Source organism: Wyeomyia smithii, chromosome 3, assembly GCF_029784165.1.
Source record: "Wyeomyia smithii strain HCP4-BCI-WySm-NY-G18 chromosome 3, ASM2978416v1, whole genome shotgun sequence".
NCBI lineage: Eukaryota > Metazoa > Arthropoda > Insecta > Diptera > Culicidae > Wyeomyia > Wyeomyia smithii.
Genome location: NC_073696.1, coordinates 72214619 through 72234160, shown reverse-complemented (window position 1 = coordinate 72234160; position 19542 = coordinate 72214619). Strand labels below are relative to the sequence as shown.

The window sequence follows — 19542 nt, the reverse complement described above, 5'->3', positions numbered from 1 at the left end:
CAAACATTCGTATGCAATACTCATCAATTTTTGCTCATGTTTTATTATCGTTGCGATACTCCTGTTCAACTTTTCTTCTGCTCTTTATATGTTAGATGTAGAACTGCTTGAATTGGTAAAAATCAAACAAAATGACTTGTATTGAGCTTCATATCAGAGCCAACTATCAATTTATTTCATTATTTAGACGAAACTTGATATATACGAAAAATTGTTCACTTATTTTCGAAAATAGAATGCGTGCCTCAGAAATTGTACAAGAAGGTTTCCATAGAAACATGATGTGATTCTTACTGTGAACAAAATCTATCTTTAAAATCATATAAAATAAACTTTTCAAAAATCACATATAAATCTACTATGTAACTTTATTGAACCCGGGCTTTATTCGTACAGTTGTTACAGTTTGGCGTATTCTCACACTTTCTATGTGTAAGATAAAGTCTATTGAGGGTCTCTTAGGGTTTTGACCCACATCAACAGACTGTAATTGCATGTCTAGTATATGACTAACAATGTATCTTTAAGCCAACATAGAAACTAGTATAACTGTGCATAAAATTTAGTTATTGTTGTTGTAGATAAAACTTGCAGATATAATCAATATAATAAATCTTTACTGGATCCTAATACAATCGAGAAGTATGAAGTTTCTCAAGTGGTGTTGAGAAATTTTTATTTGTGTTAAATATAACAAAAGAGCATAGGAACAAAAACACCCTCACTTAAATATAGCTACTCTTGTGAAACCTTCTGTAATTAACTGCCATTCACAGCACGTGTTTAGGCCACACATCCAATCAGTGCGTCACACGTTAGCAGTAATCTGCAATTTCTTTTTGTTTCGAACTCGTGAACTGATAAAGACGACAGGTAGCGTAACCATTTAACAGTACAAAGTTCAAATACGATTCTCAGCCTTTTCAAAATAATGACCACCTATGGATTCTCGCGAAAAAAAATTACAATATGTCTTATCAGTTTGACAGTCTGCAATGACATCTTTGGTTCTTGCTTTCGATCCTATTCAACGCGTATTTATCTGTCGCTCGTTTGCCGTATTTTGTCTGTACCTGTCTTCTCTTATCACACAATGTGTACGCACTTTTCAGCTTATTACGAACAGCTAATCATCACAAATAGAGATGTATTATACCTAACAACAGCAACAACCATACTGGCGTGAGTTACTCATACCGCTCATTTTTGTCGGTGCAATAAATTAGCAAATCGTGTTATCAGAAGACAAAGTCCGGTAAAAGCATGTTGTTGTCCTCCGATAACGGAAGTAGTGTCAACTTGTTTTGCGGAGACAGATTGTCTCGTTGGTAATGGATGGTGCACCACAAATCAGTTGGGTTATGGTTCGTACCTTCGAACTCGGCACACTTAATGGCTCCTTAAGTTATATGTTAAAAACTCGTCATGGTCCTAGTGAAATTCATATATAATGACCCATTTTAGGAAAAAGGGTGCTTCGTGAATTATGAAACAACGCTGCACGTTCAACTAAAGTGGCCAGTCATTTTTTATATCTTCAGATGTTCATTCAGGCTTGTTGTTATCTACTTCCGAAAGCAATGAAATTATAGGGTCATAAAGCCGTTATTTCAGCAGATAAACTAGTCACATTATCGAGTGGGCCATATGTAAAAAAAAAACAAAAAAAAAACGCAAAAGCTATTAATTGACTTTGCGATTTTTCGTGGCAATTCCCGTATGTACGGCGCGATTCAGTAAAATATAATTGGGGATATCGTAAATCATAACTCTATTTTACATTCCAAATTTTTCAATAAATGTTTTTTTTTTTTTAAGGGGGGATTTGTTAGTAGCTTAAGTATTCATGATAAATATAAGTAAATAATGAGTATGTGTGTCCAATCACAAATGGTGACTTCTCAACTCTGTTAGAAATTTGTAATTTTAATTGTTAGGATTTGTTTGCTTTCGCAATTAGGACTTATCATTCAAAGGAATTTAAACCTACTTGTCAGAAAAGGGCAAGTAAACTTACAACTAACTTAATTGCTAACTTATCGGCTATAAAGAGAGCTTATCGTAGCAATTGAGGATTGCGACGATTTTTGTCGAAAATTGTTAATAATTTTATTTGACATAGCTTCTAATGGTTCAACACCAGTAAGTCTATGTAATTCGAGTGTACCAAACCAAGGAGGACGCTTCAAAATCATTTTTAGAATTTTATTCTGAATCTTTTGGAGCGTTTCCTTCCTTCAATCAAAGAAATAGTTATCGGTTTCCGTTATACTCTACTAAATTTTTCGGAAATAAATATTGAAATTCAGCCCGCAAATATATATTTCGACTGTGACGTACAGTCTTCCTCAGTGCTTATGTGGACTGGTCTCATAAGCACTGAGGAAGACTGTACGTCACAGTCGAAATATATATTTTCGGACTGAATTTCAATATTTATTTCCAAAAAATTTAGTAGAGTATAACGGAAACCGATAACTATTTCTTTGATTGATCTCAATCACTCTGCTAAGACGCTCGTTATAGATTTTCTAGGTTTCCTTCCTTGTTGAACAGCAACTTGACCAGATCGGTACAGCATAAAGCATTGCTGGTCTAAAAATTTGTTTGTAAATTAAAAGTTTGTTCTTTAAACAAAGTTTAGAATTCCTGTTAATGAGAGGATATAAACATCTCGTATATTTGATGCATTTGGCTTGTATACTCTCAATGTGCTCTTTGAAAATAAGTTTTTTATCATAAATTAGTCCCAAGTACTTAACCTTGTCAGACCAACTTAAAATAACCCCATTCATCTTGACAACGTGATTATTGTTTGGCTTGAGGAAAGAAGCCCTAGGCTTATGCGGAAAAATTATCATTTGAGTTTTAGAAGCATTGGGAGAGATTTTCCACTTTTGCAAGTAGGAAGAAAAAATATCTAAACTTTTCTGCAATCGACTGCATATTGTAACGCGGACGATCGTCACGCGTTTGGTGATTCTCGTTCTGAAGGAACTCAAACGGTTGACTTCAATGCGCCACCCCCGGAGGGGATCAACCGTCGTGTTGTATTTGCCCGGCAAGAGATCTCCTTTCAGGGCGGATTCAGTAAAAGAACCCGAGCTGTGAATCGCGGAAGGTATGGCCAACAACAACCAACTTAAACGGCTATCTGAAAATTCAACGCCAGTGGAAAAAACGCAGAAGAGGTCTTTGAAACAACCCGTCGCTCGGCCAGTTAGCAAAAATCCACCACCCACTACTTTATCATCACGGGGAACAGACTCCAATCAAACTAACCGTTTCGGTCGGTAAGGTGGGTGGAGGGGATTGAGATTCCCAAGCAATCCTTACTTGGAGTAAAAAAGAAGAAAACGAACGAACCGCAACTGGACAAGCGACGTGAAGTTCCTAACAGACCGAACCAATCACTAGGGGTAGCTTCTCATATTCGCCAAAATGATCTCAACTGATTTGTGGGTTTACATTATCGGTAACGTCGGTACATAGTGCACTGGTTTATTTGTAGCTAATTACACGCATCTTTATCTTCGGCCTTTGCCGACCTCTCCTCCAATCTACCTACTGTCTCATCTCTCACTTCTTTCCCCCTCTCTATCTACTGACCTATCGTGTGCGGTTTTGGTTCTAGCGATTTCTAATCGGGCCTCTTCGTTCGAACGGGTTATTTCATTATATCATCTTCTATTACACTTTACATGCGCATGTTGTTAAAAAGGGTTTGAGTACTCACTGACCGTAGACTTTTGTAGTGCTCGGGAGCATACCTCGATGATGACGACGGTGCGACGAAACAATGGCGGCAGTGCGACGAAACGATGGCGTCGCTGGTGGTTGCGATGACACCGACGAGGGACGTGGTAAATTTCGTTCCTGTCGATATGTTGAAAACGCTTGAAGAATCGACGGGGTTCGGACTGAACCGTGGATGACCGTTAGCCAATTCTAAGCCGTGGCGGGCAAAGCGATCCTGGTTTCGCTAGAAGTGGTTGACAAAGCAGCACGTTCCACGTGCATCGATAGAACCGTTTCCTATGGTTCACTTAACGGTGGTGGGAATTGTTCGCTAGTAGACAAAAAGCCGTTTGAACGGCTGTTCAAACGCGTTAGGGCGCGGTGTACGAAATTATTTTTTTAAATCAATTTTACCTTATATTCTCAGGCCTTTCACGCACACGATACCGCACAAAATATCCTAGGCACTAAATTCTGTCTCCTATTTACGGGGAGAAAAACATCACTGTTACTGGCTAGACTGTAAAAACTTCACTCACTTTACCTAATTATTTTTTATCACTCGACAACGCGCGGATCCAACACTCCACTTACATTCGCGAACCAGGTTAAATAAAGCTGGACGCTGCGAGAATCCCTCAGTTAAATAGTGAGCAATCTTCAGGAAATTTGAACCGGAAGTACGTTATCTAGCCGAAACAGGACAACGACCTTTCCAAACGACAGGTTCTCCCAAAAACCAATTCGTTGTTAATCCGGACTGGCATCTCTTTTTCGTTCAAGCCGTTTAAATTAAGCCATCTCAGATTCTGCCGACTACTAAGAATTCCCCTACTAAGAGAGATCTTGCCCGACGGAGAGAATACCGTGGAAAGACGGAATAAAGATTAACCGAGTATCCTCTGGTTAAGTGTTCACGCAGCAGGGACTTTCATAGAAGCTATGCGAACCGCAGCAGAGAGCCGCATAAGCTTTGTACGTTCGCTCGAAAAGGTGCGTGTCTGAGATATTTGCATACTTGCGTCTTGTGCCATTCTTATCTAGATATTCGATTTGAAGTTGGTGTAATAATTATCACCACAATAGTGAACCAGAATACAACGAAGATTTTGGTGAACAATACGGATAACAATCATACTATAATAATAATTCCTAACGTTGGAATAACTCTAATCATGCATTTGTACAATATCTATATAAGTCAAAATGTGACCATGTTACAATATAACACGAAGACTTTTTCCTTTTACGGAAATGCTTGTGTCATCGCAGAACAATGACTTTGTGCATCCTGGAGGCAAATCAGGAAGATCTGAAGTGAATATGTTGTACAGGACTGGACCCAAGACTGAACCTTGAGGTACACCTGCTCTGACAGGAAATCTATCAGATTTTGAATTCTGATAGACAACCTGCAGAGTTCGATCAGTAAGATAATTTTTTAAAATTTTGATTAGGAAAATTGGAAAATTAAAAGTTTGCAATTTCGCAATCAAACCTTTATGCCAAACACTCTCGAATGCTTTTTCTATGTCTAAAAGAGCAGCTCCAGTGGAATAACCTTCAGATTTGTTAGCTCGTATCATATTAGTAACTCTGAGCAATTGATGAGTTGTGGAATGCCCATGGCGAAATCCAAACTGTTCATTTGCAAAAATTGAATTTTCGTTGATGTGTGACATCATTCTGTTAAGAATAATTCTCTCAAACAGTTTACTTATTGAAGAAAGCAAACTGATTGGTCGATAATTTGAAACTTCCGGTTTTAAAATTGGAGTAATTTTTGCAATTTTCCATAATTTGAGAAAATATGCAATTTTGAAGCAGCAATTGAAAATTTTCACTAAAAATTCCATTGTGCTCTCAGGGAGATGTTTGATTAGTATATTAAAGATTCCATCGTCACCAGTTGCTTTCATTTTTTTGAAATTTTTAATAATTGATTTAATCTCATTCAAGTTAGTTTCAATTATTTCTGCAGGTAAAAAATTCTGGGAAGAAATTAAATCAAATTGACGTGTGACTTCATTTTCAATTGAACTCACAAAATTCAAATTTGAGTTATGAACACTCTCAAACTGCTGAGCAAGTCTTTGAGCCTTTTGTTCATTGGATACAAGAAAACGTTCACCATCTTTTAAAACTGGAATAGGCTTTGAAGGTTTCTTAAGAATCTTCGACAGCTTTGGTTTGGAAAGGTTTTGAATATGGTTTCAATTTTTCAACTTTAGTCTCAAAATTTTGATTTCTCAGAAGAGTAAATCTATGTTTAATCTCTTTCTGTAAATCTTTATAAATAGTTTTAAAAACAGGGTCACGAGAACGTTGATATTGACGTCTGCGGACATTTTTCAAACGAATTAGAAGTTGAAGATTTTCGTCAATTATTGGCGAATCAAATTTCATTTGAGCCTTTGGAACAGAATAATTCCTGGCATCAACAATTGCACATTTTAATGCTTCCAAAGCGGAATCAATATTCTCTTTGTTTTGCAAATCAAGCTCATTATTGAAATTTCTCTCAATATGAGTTTTGTATCTTTCCCAATTAGCCTTGTTATAATTAAAAACAGAGCTCATAGGGTTTAAACCTGATTCATGTGATAAAGAAAAAGTTATTGGAAGATGATCAGAATCAAAGTCAGCATGTGTGATCAAATCACTACATACATGACTTTGATCTGTTAGCACCAAATCAATTGTTGAAGGGTTTCTTACAGAAGAAAAGCATGTAGGACTATTCGGAGACAAAATAGAATAGTATCCTGAAGAACAATCATTGAATAAAAGTTTGCCATTGGAATTACTTTGAGAATTATTCCATGAACGATGTTTAGCGTTAAAATCGCCGATTATAAAAAATTTCGAACGATTTCTGGTGAGATTTGTAAATCACCTTTAAAATAATTTTTGTGCTCGCGTGTACATTGAAATGGTAAATATGCTGCGGCAATAAATAAAATCCCAAGTTCAGTTTGAACTTCAATTCCCAAAGTTTCAATAACTTTCGTCTCAAGATGGGGAAGAGCACGATGTTTGACTCGGCGATGAATAACAATTGCAACTCCACCGCCGGAACCCTGAATTCTATCATATCTATGAACCACGTAATTGGGATCATATTTTAATTTTATGTTACGTTTCAAAAATGTTTCAGTAATAATTGCAATATGCACATTATTTACTGTTAAAAAATTAAAAAGCTCATTCTCATTGGCCTTCAATGAGCGAGCATTCCAATTTAATATTTTAATTGTTTTATTTAAAATCATTGCTAAATTTTAAATTAGAAACAATTTTAATAGTAAAATTTGAGCCTATTTGAATGGCTTTAAACATTGGTTTTGCCTGCAACATGGCGTTCATAAGATCGAACATTGCCTGTTGCAAAAAAGAAAGTTTACCTGCCGTAATAGGCCCCAGGCAGTTGACATTAGAAAAAATATTTTCGGCAGCAATATTAGCTGGAGTAATAGGTGTACAATTATTTTCTAGCGTGTTTTACTTACCCATATTAACGGTCATTTTCGAACTACCAACACTAGGCGGTATAATGTTCGAACTACCTGTAACCTGTGCATAAGTTAAACGGGCATGCAAAGGAGTAGGTAAACTATGCGTCACTGGTACGCTTGGAGAATTTTGTTTTGAAGTTTGTTTTGAATTGTGTTTACCTTTCCTTGCCTTAACAATTGCTAAACGGGCTGGGCATTGATAAAAATTCGACATATGGTTGCCGTTACAATTCGCACAGCGAAAATTTTTACTCTCTTTCACAGGACATGTGTCCTTTTTGTGAGAAGAGTCTCTACAAATGAGGCATTTTTGGTCCATGTTACAAAACTTTGAACCATGGCCATAACGTTGGCAAACACGGCATTGGGTGATATGCTTTTCACCTCCGCCAAACTTTCGATATAATTCCCATTTTACACGCACGTTATATGAAGCATGTGCTTTTTCAAAAAATTTTAAGTTATTGACCTCACTGCGGTTAAAATGAATTAAATAATTTACAAGGGAAATTCCAGTTCGCTGACTGTTTTCGCCTCGTGATTTTTGTTTCATCAGAATTACTTGGGTAGGGGCTATACCAAGTAATTCTGTCAAAGTAATTTTGATCTCATCAACGGTTTGATCGTTGGTGAGACCTTTCAATACGACCTTGAACGGCTTGGCGCTATTCGTATCATATGTAAAAAAATTATACAACTTTTCAGTTAAATACTGAATAAGACGATTCCAATCTTTCAATGTTTGGGCCAGTAAACGGCATTCGCCTCTTCGGCCAATTTGATAAGTAACTTTGACGTCGGAGAGAAACGTAGAAAGTTCTCTTTTAAAAATATTAAATTCAGAAGCAATAGTTACCACGATAGGTGGAACTTTCTCCTTTTTTACAGAAATTTCACTTTGAATAGTTTTACTTTCGAACATTTCAATTTCGCCGGCTTCTTGCTCAGGCAGAATATCATATAAATTTTCACTGCATAAGCTAGTTTCAGAAAGAGATGCCTCTCTTTTCCTCCCCGTAGCGATGCGTGGTTTCTTTTTTCGTCCTGCCATTTCAGGTGATACGAAAAAGTTCAAAAATAATATCAAATTGCAAGTATTGAGAAAGAAAGAAATAGGTAGTCTTGAGAAAGACTGATGTAAGTTAACTTCCAGGTAATCTTTAAAAGACACACTGACAAAACACAAACTTTGAAGCTATAGGCAGTCAAAGACCAGTCCACAAGCAACCGAAAATACGTCTGATCTGTCGGGCAGCTCAAGACGCACTGATTTTCAATAAATGGTCATTACGGTGTAAACACATCGAAAAATAACAAATACCAGAATTAAGTTTTAGGACTCCCTTAGATTTAAAATAGGGTAAAACTAGCTTGGATGGACCATATCGTTGAGTGGACCACCGGTCAGATTAACTCAATTTATGCAAAAATTCGAGGGACTTTCAGAAACTTCCATTGGGAACCATTTTATTCAGCTAATAGGCACCTGAACCACGAGAAATATTTGTAAATTCCAATTTATATCAAGAAAATGAACAGGTTTTTGTCCGGGTGCTCCACTGAAGGAAGTGATCCATCCAAGGTAATTCTACCCTAATCATTTTTCAATCACCGATCAGCATTCAGCTCTATTATGGTTGCGATGAAATCCCGCAACAATTGGCCCACTTCTTGCTTTCCGCTCAAAACAAAATACACCATCAATCTCTCCTCCACTGCCCGAGGGATGAGCGCTGCCCGACATCAATGAAGTGTTTTATTAGCTCTACAAATCAGAGTTCAAATAATCCCTATCGCCAGCCCGGGATCCCGCAGTGAATTCTCCTCTGTAGCAGACGGTCACCATAATGAGATTTCATCCCTCTTTATTCTCTTATCTGTTTTCAGGTCGTACGAGCAACAGCGTGGAAAACTGCAGCCCACGAGAAGCTTATCTATCAGTTTGACTAGATTTAAATTGAATAGATTTAATTGCTTTTGCCTTTCGGGGTTCAAGTACCTACCCGGTTGCATTTCGCGTCGTCGATCCTCGACAGAGCCGACTGTGATGTGACTAATTGTGCCTCCGTGAGTTCGTCCGCATTGGTGTCTCCTAGCAAAGGAATAAAAAAGTTGTTGCAAACGGAAGAAAATTATTCCCTCAGTTGGCGCGCCGCGAAGTGATTGCGTGTATGCGTGGATCGCGCGAAAAAATTATCACTCATCACGGTTGAAGATAAAACGAAGAAGAAGAGAAAAAACCGCAAACAGCCCGTGAGTGCGAAGGATAGCTTATTTTTCCTGCCAACGGATAATGCAGTCCTTGCCACCGGGGACGACAACGCCAGTGGCGATGGTGGCAAAGCGAAAGGTTCTGAATTGCAGCGTCCCGATGTCGTCATCTGGTAAAAAGGCCGGAAACACTCGAGGTGATGCTGCGTCATTTCAGCTCCGGGTTCTGTGGCTGCTCCTGGCGCTGCTATTCGGCACGTTTGGCGTGACTCAGTGCAATGGTAAGTAATTTAAAGATGGCATTTTATCGCCTGTTCGTTCGTTCGTAATGCTGTATGTATGATTTCCATATCAGTGGGTTGTCTGCTGCACATAATACTTGAGTAGTGCACAGTAACAGAGTGCTTCCGAGGTATAGTTTATTGATTTCTACGCAGTGAGAATCTAAGGTACAGAAGTAATTTGACATACAATTACAATTATATGCCTGTGGGTTAAATACATTTGTTGCAGCCCTATTGGAACAATCAATGTCAAGCCTGCCGACTCTCCACAGACGAATCTTTTTTCATGGTTTTCATAGATAATTCGTCAAGTGGCGAAATTGCTTTTTTTTTCTACGATTAACATAAAACTGCTTGGAAGAATTTCTGGTTGACTTTAATTCGTATGGACGTACTCTGTTCATTTGAAATGAATTGAATTTCATTCATTACTGAATTGAATTAATAAAATAAATTTTTGAAACTTCGGAACGGTATCTCTATTTAAATTCTGCAATCAAAATTATGTTGGCAACTTTCGTTAGTAAGTTTACCTTATTTATTTTGTGTGATTTTGCAATACCATTCTGTAGTTATAATCATGATATTCAGAGTAAAATAAAGTTAATCGGAACAATCCCAAAAACGTTTTAATTAGAATGCATATCTGCCTCGCGCTAAGCGCAGATGGTTGTAGGTTATAGAAGTAGACTTTCAAAACACCACTCCTTAGAAAATCTAATGGAAACTATAATTGACAAAAATAATTACATAACAAAAGGAAGCTTCATCTCCTCTGTAAGCATAATATTTCTTTGCCAAAATCCCTATTCTAACTCATTTTATTACCACTCTGTCGACCAGTTTTAACTTAAATTATGCTCTGCTGACTTATCATTTCGTAAATACATAAAGCTCAATAAAACGCCATCAGGGAAGTCCACGATGTTGTTTACCAACACAAAGAGTAGGCAGCAGTCTTTTCATTCGACTGGAATCGCCACAAGCTAGGCTGTGGTGGGGCTCCGCAATCACGACGGTTTTGCTATCAAAATATACCACGGATGAAAATACACCCTCACAACACCTTAAATAAACTTACAAAATGATTCTTCACTTTTCCCTTCATTATATCGTTTTCGTTTTCAAGATGGAGTTACACCGTACGAGCACCGAATAACGAACATTTTAAGTGTAGTTGCATTTGACAACATATATGATTATGTTGGTGTTTTCCAACTACACTCGTTTTCATTCGATCAGAAAAGTGTAGTTCTGTAGCAACAACACCGCAAAAACTAAATCGACATAAGAATTCAGGTTTTCGCCTGCAAAGGCAAGACCAGGTCGATAGCGTTGGAAGGTTGAAATCGTATGAAAACGTAAACAAAGACTCGTAGGTACTCATCCTTCTTTCGTCCTGTTCGCTGCTATGCAATCGAGTTCTCATGGCAACGCAGCGTCGATGAAAAAAGTGATTATTAAATAAACAGCCTTCCGATACAAACAAAGCATCGTTTTGATTTCTTTTGGCAAGCTCGACAATCGAAGCAAAAACAAGCTAACATGGGTGGCATGTTTACGAGGGAATTTTTTTTTGAAAGCTAGTTTAAATCGACAGTTTTAAACAATGTTAAGTATACACCCCATCATTTGTTCGATTCTTTATTTAAAACAGTTGCGATACAACTATGTAACTTATTGAGAAGAACTTTTATGTTCATCAAATGTATTCAATGCATGCTAATTTAGTATTTTTCTTGAATTGAAGTTTCTAATAAATTACCATGACCTCACATATAAAGAGCGGCGTACCCCATTTTTCTTTTTCTTATACGCACTCAGTTTCCTCTAGTGGAAATCGCCATAAATCTTTGGATGATTCAGGATGCTTTCCGAGAAAAAAACTGAAGCTGAAATAACCTGCCCTGGGCGGTACTCTGGAGTTAAAAGTTTTCCCCCCTTTTTTATCGTGCCTAACCATGTCGCAAATTTTATAAGCATTCTTTTGTCAAGACTCGTAAGTACATGAATCTACCAGAGTTTCGGAAATACATCATTACCGTATTCCCATTGACTTGCATTTGGCAAAATCTGCATTTTCTATTCCAGATATTTTCTATTTTCACTCTTGTTTTAAACACTGTTCTCGAATAAACGTAGTCATATATGATTCACTCAAAACAATGTTTAAGGATAACATCTTAAACAACTTTTTCGTAGGATAATGGTTTTTCTTCCTCGTTGGTGAATCATACAAACTATGTTTCATAAGGAGTAAGACTGATTTTCGTGCTGAGAAAAAAAGATGAAAGAACAACCGATGATATCAGACAATGAAAGCAGATGAATCATTGTTGACCTACGTAGTATTCAGTTTTCCTGAATTATCCTACCAACATTTTCTCGTATATAAAGCATGGAAAAAAGCAGCACTTTTGAGCAGCTTTTTATTCTGAATTTTATACTAGCGTCGGTTATAAAATTTCTACAGTTTGCTAAGAAAAATGGTTCTACACAAAATAGTAATATTGGTCACTTCGGTTTGGTTGGATGCTTCAAATCGATCAACTTTAACAGTTCCGGCTCTGGAAGCTACTTTCATTGCTAAAGTTTTTCTTCTGCTTCGTTCTCATTGCAATTCATCCGCTAGCGCCGGTTTCTGTTTGCTTCGCATGATCTTGATTTCACTTCCGTCCAGCATCCCCAAAATCATTCGGAAAGACGCCCATTCATGTCATGTGTCAATGGCAGACCGTGGTGAAACTAGAGTCTGCCATTTCACTAGTAATCCCTTTTTGCCACAATGTGCAAAAAAATGATGAGGAAGTGGTAACAGTCATTCAACTGTAGCCAAGCAACAATCTTCCCATTACCGTTTGAAGCATAACCCGGCATTCCACATCTTCTATAAAGTTATGTTTTTGTATCAACTTTAACGACTGGACAAAAAGAAAACTAACAGCTTATAACGTTTAAGTTTATGGACGTGAATCTACGGAAAGCACGAGACTTATTATATCGAAAAAGACATACAATGATGTGCTGATAATAATGTATATTAAATTTGAGCATCATTCATTAGAATAGCTGTACTGTAATATCACTTGTATAGTTCAATATGATGCGTAACCGCCACAAATAATTATTATTGCCGTCACAGTTAACGTCAATTAGCATGTGCCAATATCGTTCGACTATGCAAGCAAAAAATCACAACAATCCTTATTGATTACCCCAAATGTATACGCATTTATACGTGATAAACGATACGATTCTGACTTATCAATCAAGTTCCAATTCTGCGGATTGTTGTTTGCGGCGATACATAGTAATTGACCAATTGGCTGAACTGGGAAAAAAGTGCCACTCTGATCGAATCGCACACTCACATTGCGGCACAAGTGTTCGACTTTGTTGCTATATATTTCACCGAGACTGGGTCTCCTTTGCCCCTGTTGTCGGTCGATATGTGGTACATGGTAAGCGAATTATCACTGACAAACAAAAACCGTTCAGATGGAGTTGCTACAGTAGATGCTCGAATTACTTAGCGGTACGTAATTCGTATCCGATTTCCTATAAACTTAGGTATCAATTTTAAAATAACTCACCTCTGTTTTGTTTTCCCATATATTGTTTTTCGTAAGAAAATTCCCTGAAGTAGCATTTTTTTACACAAAGATTTCGTCTGAAATTAGTAAGATCTCGGCTTGATATGAACTTTTTAAACCTTCTTTCAGATAATTTTATACTAATATGGTATTCTACCAATTTTCATCCATTTAAAGCAGTTACAACTTGATTGCCTATCGTTCAAAGTGTAAATTGAATCTTTCCGACATGTTTCTTGTTTGCTATGTAAGAATTTGATTATTTTGTGAAATGTGCTTTGGGAAGGTTGTATTCGTCAGCAATTATAATCTAGATCTAGAATCTAGATTGAGACGAGATACTCGGAAATGTGTAAGGTGAAATACAAAAATAAATATATCAATTAAAAAACCAAACTTTAAAAATAATCAATTAAAGTCCCCAATCGAAGGACATTGAAATAGTTCAATCACCCCGAATCAATTTTATATAGTTTGCATCTGTTTTGTAAAAGATTTTTTCAGCGCCCAAACGCCTAAATAGCTTAAGTTTTGGTTGATTTTTTTACGATTGATGTTTATTCAAAGATTATCCTGCGTCGAACGGTATTTTATACATTCGTAAGACAGCGAGTTAATCAATCTTTTTGTTACCGTCATTAAAATTGTAGAAATTGATCAAAATTTTGGAGTTTGAGGCTCGGTATCTTCGACTGATGGAAACAGGCACCACTGCTTAAGCCGTGTCCTCCCTTTATCAATGGGAGAGCAAACGTTGAGAAACATGATGTGTGTAATTAGATTTTTTCAACTGGATAATTCATTCATTTGGCTAAATCACTTTCGTGAAAAGAAAAAAATCACAAGGGTTGTGTACAAAGCCACGACCGCAAGTTGACGTTACATTACTTGTATTGAATATGTTTAAAATTTTGTGCAAAAGAGGAGTTGAAGTGCTACCAAATTTTAATTTTCTCATATAAATAAGAAATCACTAAACGGAACTATGCAGCGCAAATAAGTTCCAGCAGCCAGAGTGCCTGCATATTATTAAAAGAACACTTTATTTCTAATTCTAACGCAAAACGAGAAAATATTAAATCTTCAATTCATTTGTTTGGTTGTCCTAAAAAGGGTAGGTTGTTGCTCAATGTAATAACGAATATGATGCTGATTGCACTTCTGTGCTACTCCGACAGCGGGAATAATGGTGAATTTGCGTACAACGCAGTCCCCGAATCATCTGAACTATAGGTTGGGAGAAAGCAAAATATTTTGAAATTTTGTTAACATTTGATTCAAACAATACAGGTGAGTTTCGTTTTTGGCAACACACTCCTCAATTCTCAGTTGCCAAATAAAAAAATTCCAAAAACGCAACGTTTTTTCTGAGATTTTTTTTATCATTCTAAATAATGAAAAACAACAATTAAATATTAATTAGACATTACATTCAATCTGAATTGTCTTTCATTCTGTCTTACGAGTTAGAATATGACTGATCACTTAAGGCGCAACGAAAAATTAGTCCCATACTTTCTGCTTCTTCTTGTCCTATCGCTGATGAGTCATACATTGACAACTTTTCTCAATCTTTCGTTATTATTTAGGAATATCGATATGTATATGAAGAAAGAGGTTTAACTTTAAACTTTTTCAAATGTTAGTCTAGAAGTATTACCGAATAAAAAGTTGCAAAGTTTCCTAGGGCTTACACACTCACAAATTTTTATTAAGTTCTGATAAAATGTTGCCAGCCCCTCACTCCTCGATCGAGTTGGCCCAAAATGTGTCATATATTGTGTGTATTTACGCCAATCAGTAAAAGATTAGATGAGTCGAGAATCGACGAAACAGAAAAAATTAGAGGGTGCGATCTCAACCAGACGCATTTATGTGATAACTGAATGAAATTTGCTGCTGCATTTATTGGCCTTTTTCAAGACTACTACACGTATTTGGAAAAGAATAACGAATGATTATTATTAAACTGCAACTGTAGTTTGAAGCTGCTGCAAATGCGCAGTAGTGTGACTGATTCACCACAATTCGATGATACTGTACATAGCCAGCGGTAAATACGAGACTAATCCGTTTTCAAACAAAAAAGTTCGGCACGTTCTGCTAAAAATGCTGAATCCGTTTTAGAAAATTCACAACACTTTATTAGGAATAGAAATTCATCATGCCACGTAACGAAGCTAAGAGAATGGTTTATCAAATTAAATCTGTAATCAGATTCCGCTACAAATGCGTTATAGTAATGTTCATCGCAACTCGATAATAATGTGAATAATACTCCAAGAAATTGGTGTTCAAAACCCGTGGCAATAAGATAAAAAGCATTGAAAATGATAGCATAACATCTGTTACCGCTACAGTGTGTGATGCGGTTCAGAAGTACACATCGCAACGCTCTACCTGCTCGTCTCAGCTAAGTAGGAGAAGCGAGGTTGTGATTGGTTGAATGTACACAATTCTAACAACTTTAGTATTGTAAGGATATTCCAGTTATTACAGCAAAGTTTTGGGCAATGTTTTAGCTGTCCATCGAGATATTGGTGTTTGAAATCTAGTCTGTGGTAGAGACACTGTAAGGTTTTGAAAATTATACCATAACATCTGTTACCGCTACAATGTGCGACGCGGTCGAACCAACGAGAAGTACACATCGTAACGCGCTATTTATGTGATTCAGCAAGCAACAGAAAAAAGGTGCAGGGGAAGCGAGCTTGTGTTTGGTTGAAAGCTGCAAAACTATACCGAAATCGATGATTTTCAATTCAAACTTCTACTAATTTACCATAACAAAAATATGTCATAAGTTTTGGGACATTGGCGTTTGAAATCCATTCAGGGGTAAAACATAATATGCATTCCAAGGGGGCCAATTTTTGTTACACTTTCCACAGCATGCCACCCTACCAAAGTAAGACGTGTCCCACGTAAAAAAAAATGTGTTGCCAAAAAAGGAATGTGGTAAAAACGGATCGTGGAAAAAAGATTTTTCAACGATTGCTGCAAGAACAAAGGAAATCCATTTAAAACTAACAGACTAATCAGCATTTGAAGTTGGACATATTTTTCATTTTTTCCGTTTATAGATTTTCATTTTACATCTCTATGCAGCCGAACTTCCTGAGAACGTAGCTCTACGTCAAAAATCTCTTATATGTTTGAATCCCAGCTCGGGAGACACTGTTAGTAACTGCAGGGTCGTAGTGCAAGCGATATTAGATATTGGCAATATTGGAAAAAAATAATCTTGAAGTAACATTTTAGGTTTTTTTTTAAAAATAGGGAGCTTGGCGGCTTCGACAAGTCGTATGTATTGTCGGCCGGATTCAGCCTGATTTACTCTACTACCTTTGATTCACTTAGGAACTATCTCATTTTGAATATTAAAGTTGTTTGTTGGCTTTCATCACCGTGTGATTTATTTGATCGGATTTCAATTGACTTTCGGTGAGCTTTTATTAATTATTTACACAATTTGTTACGTTTTGGTTTACTAATTCTTTCGACCATCTTCAGAAAACGAATAAGTGCTCCCTTCGGTGGGAACCGAAGATGGTCGAAAGAATAAGTAGACCGAAACATAACAAATTGTGTACAGGGTGGCGGAATTTTTTTCAAAATCAAATTCCCTCATTTTCCTTGATATTCCCTGAAATTTAACATTAATTTTCCTGATATTTTTCAGCATTCGACACGAAAAATACAACGTGAATCAACACAAATATGAAATCCCAGTAAATAAAATGTTCAATTGGATATGAGACCGGACAGTAGATATCCCGAATCAGCCTTTTGTGCTAAAAAAACAGTTTATGCGCTTAAGAGCCGTTCAAAAAAAATCCCGTCTAGGTTAAAAAATTTCTCTGAATATTTTGCAGTTTTTTCTGATATTCCCTGATTTCCCTAATTGAAAAATGAATTCCCTGATTTGGAAAATCAGGTGGTTCTTGCCCCTTTGTGTGTAAATAATTAATAAAGGCTCACCAAAAATCAATTGAGATCCTACCATATAATAAAGTTTTGTTGTTCGTATGGATAATACACCTCATTCAAAAAATCACATCTTACATCTTACTTTATAGGTTGGTGGCACGCTGTAAAAAGAATAACGAAAATGTGCCTTCTAAAACGCATATTACGTTACTCCTCCTGAACGGGTTTTAAACACCAATGTCTTGATCCAAACCCCACACTTGTGGTATAACAATAGGCATACCTTTTCAATGGTAAATTGATGAAAAGTTGAGTTGAAAATCAATTTGGTTTAGATTCACAGCATTAAAACCAGTTAAAAATTAACTGAAAATCAATTGGGAAAATAGCGGTTATCAAATCACGAGCTCGCGAAGACAATCAAATTGCTTTCATGTCGGATGGAAGCAGGTACCAAGAGTGCAACTGTTGCGTGTTGCATATTACCGATGTGCGACTATATATTACCGACGTTAACTGGTGGCAGACATGATCAGGCAAAGCAAACAATGCCTTGATGCTACATTCCGTATCAGAGCTCGACCTTCTGTTTATTATACACATGATAGCATCAAGGCTTTGCTTTTTGATGTCATTTTTGTAGGTGTGTAAGATGCGTGTTTGTGCACACGTTTGTTGAAGGCTTGTTGTCGTTTGCTATGTTCGCGTTATTTCCTAGAGCGACGTGAATAGGATTTTTCGAAGGTGAACAATCGTATAATCAAGAAGAAAATGGTAATCAAAGATCACAAACATCAAATATGTGTATGCGAACAACAAAACTTAAAATGTTTAAGTTGAGATAAACTATATTGAATTTCTAAGGGAATCAAAAGTTGTAGAGAAAATCAAGCTGAACCCGGTTGACAATACGTACCGGGCGCAGCCATCAATTATCCTACATGAATCGCGATTTACCAAATAATGCTTTCAATGTACGCTTTGAATATATGAGCTGTAGAAAAGCAGATGACACTCTTTTATGACAGCACAACTTCGATTAGAAGTTGTAAACTCACACATTAAAACAAACACATTAATGGCACCATCTGGTGACCAACCTGCTTGGCGGATTGTGGAAAATTCGTTTACATGTTGCTTCATACACTGTTGGTTGGCAATCTCCAAGGAATTGAAATTATGTACATATTTAATTAGTAAAAAGTTAATGGTTGCGACCTTGCATGCGTGTTTAATAGAATTTGTATGTAAATAAATGTTGTTAAAGCACAAAAAGTGACTGCAGGTAGCTAAAACTTTAGCAGTATATCTAAACTTATGTCATGTTGGTTATTGGTTTTCTATTTTATGTATGATTTCTATGTCTTCTCATCTCCTGGGACTGTATCAGATCTATTCTTTGCTTGCTTGAACATTTCAATATACCGCAACTTGCTGTGAAAATCATCACACACTCCCATTTATTTGCTCAGCATCTCTCCAGCGAATACGTTGGTTTTATTTGTCGTTGATTTACTGACGAATGAAAACGTCCTGCATTGGCCATGCACATTAGGGCAATAAATTCAATTTGAGAAATATCAGGTATGGTAATAATGACACTGTTAATCGTTTTTAATGCTGGGTAAAGTTATGAGCAACCGCTATAGAGACGTAAATTATAATAAAAGTTTAAGCTTGCTTTAATGAGAGCTCCGCAGTATAGCGTAATAGATTTTGATTAAGCCTTAATGCCTATTTCCGAGATGCGTTCACCCTTTCACCTGACATCAATACGACTATCATACGAGAGTTTGGAAGTTAGATATTGAGATGAAAACTCTTCAGATCTTTTATTGCACTAAAGTAGAGTATGTTTCATCTAATTATTTGCCCTAGAACTCAAACTGGAAAAAATGAAAGATCATAGCTTTTTATAGCATTTATAAACCATTAACGCATATGCTTTGTTCTAGGCGATGTTCATTCTATTTTTTCTTTTCCTTTTTTAACTATGCTAATTTTATATTTATGTTGTGATAGCTTTTTTAAATGTACATATATTTAAATATTGAAACGAACATGTTTGTTTCAATATCAAGAGTGCAGTTTTCGATTGTTGATATCCATGAACTAACTCAGTGACAATTGAGTTCACACAGTGCGGTGAATTGAAAAATAAATGTTCTCTCCTAGAAAATGATCATTACCGGTTACAAAACGAACTAAAATATATGTGGGTGGCAAAACCATCCCCATGTTGTGAGAATGACGACATTGGAAAAAGCTAAA

At 36.6% G+C, this 19542-nt stretch overlaps 1 protein-coding gene across 1 annotated transcript in view; it reads left to right on the top strand.

The window, feature by feature from the left end:
* The window catches only part of LOC129730641 (uncharacterized), a 57883-nt gene that overhangs the window by 1175 nt on the left and 37166 nt on the right, over positions 1-19542 (top strand). The window contains exon 2 of the mRNA XM_055690147.1: positions 9141-9745. Within this exon, the coding sequence (XP_055546122.1) occupies positions 9547-9745 (199 nt within the window). The 5' untranslated portion in view covers positions 9141-9546. The remainder of the gene's footprint in view (positions 1-9140; positions 9746-19542) is intronic.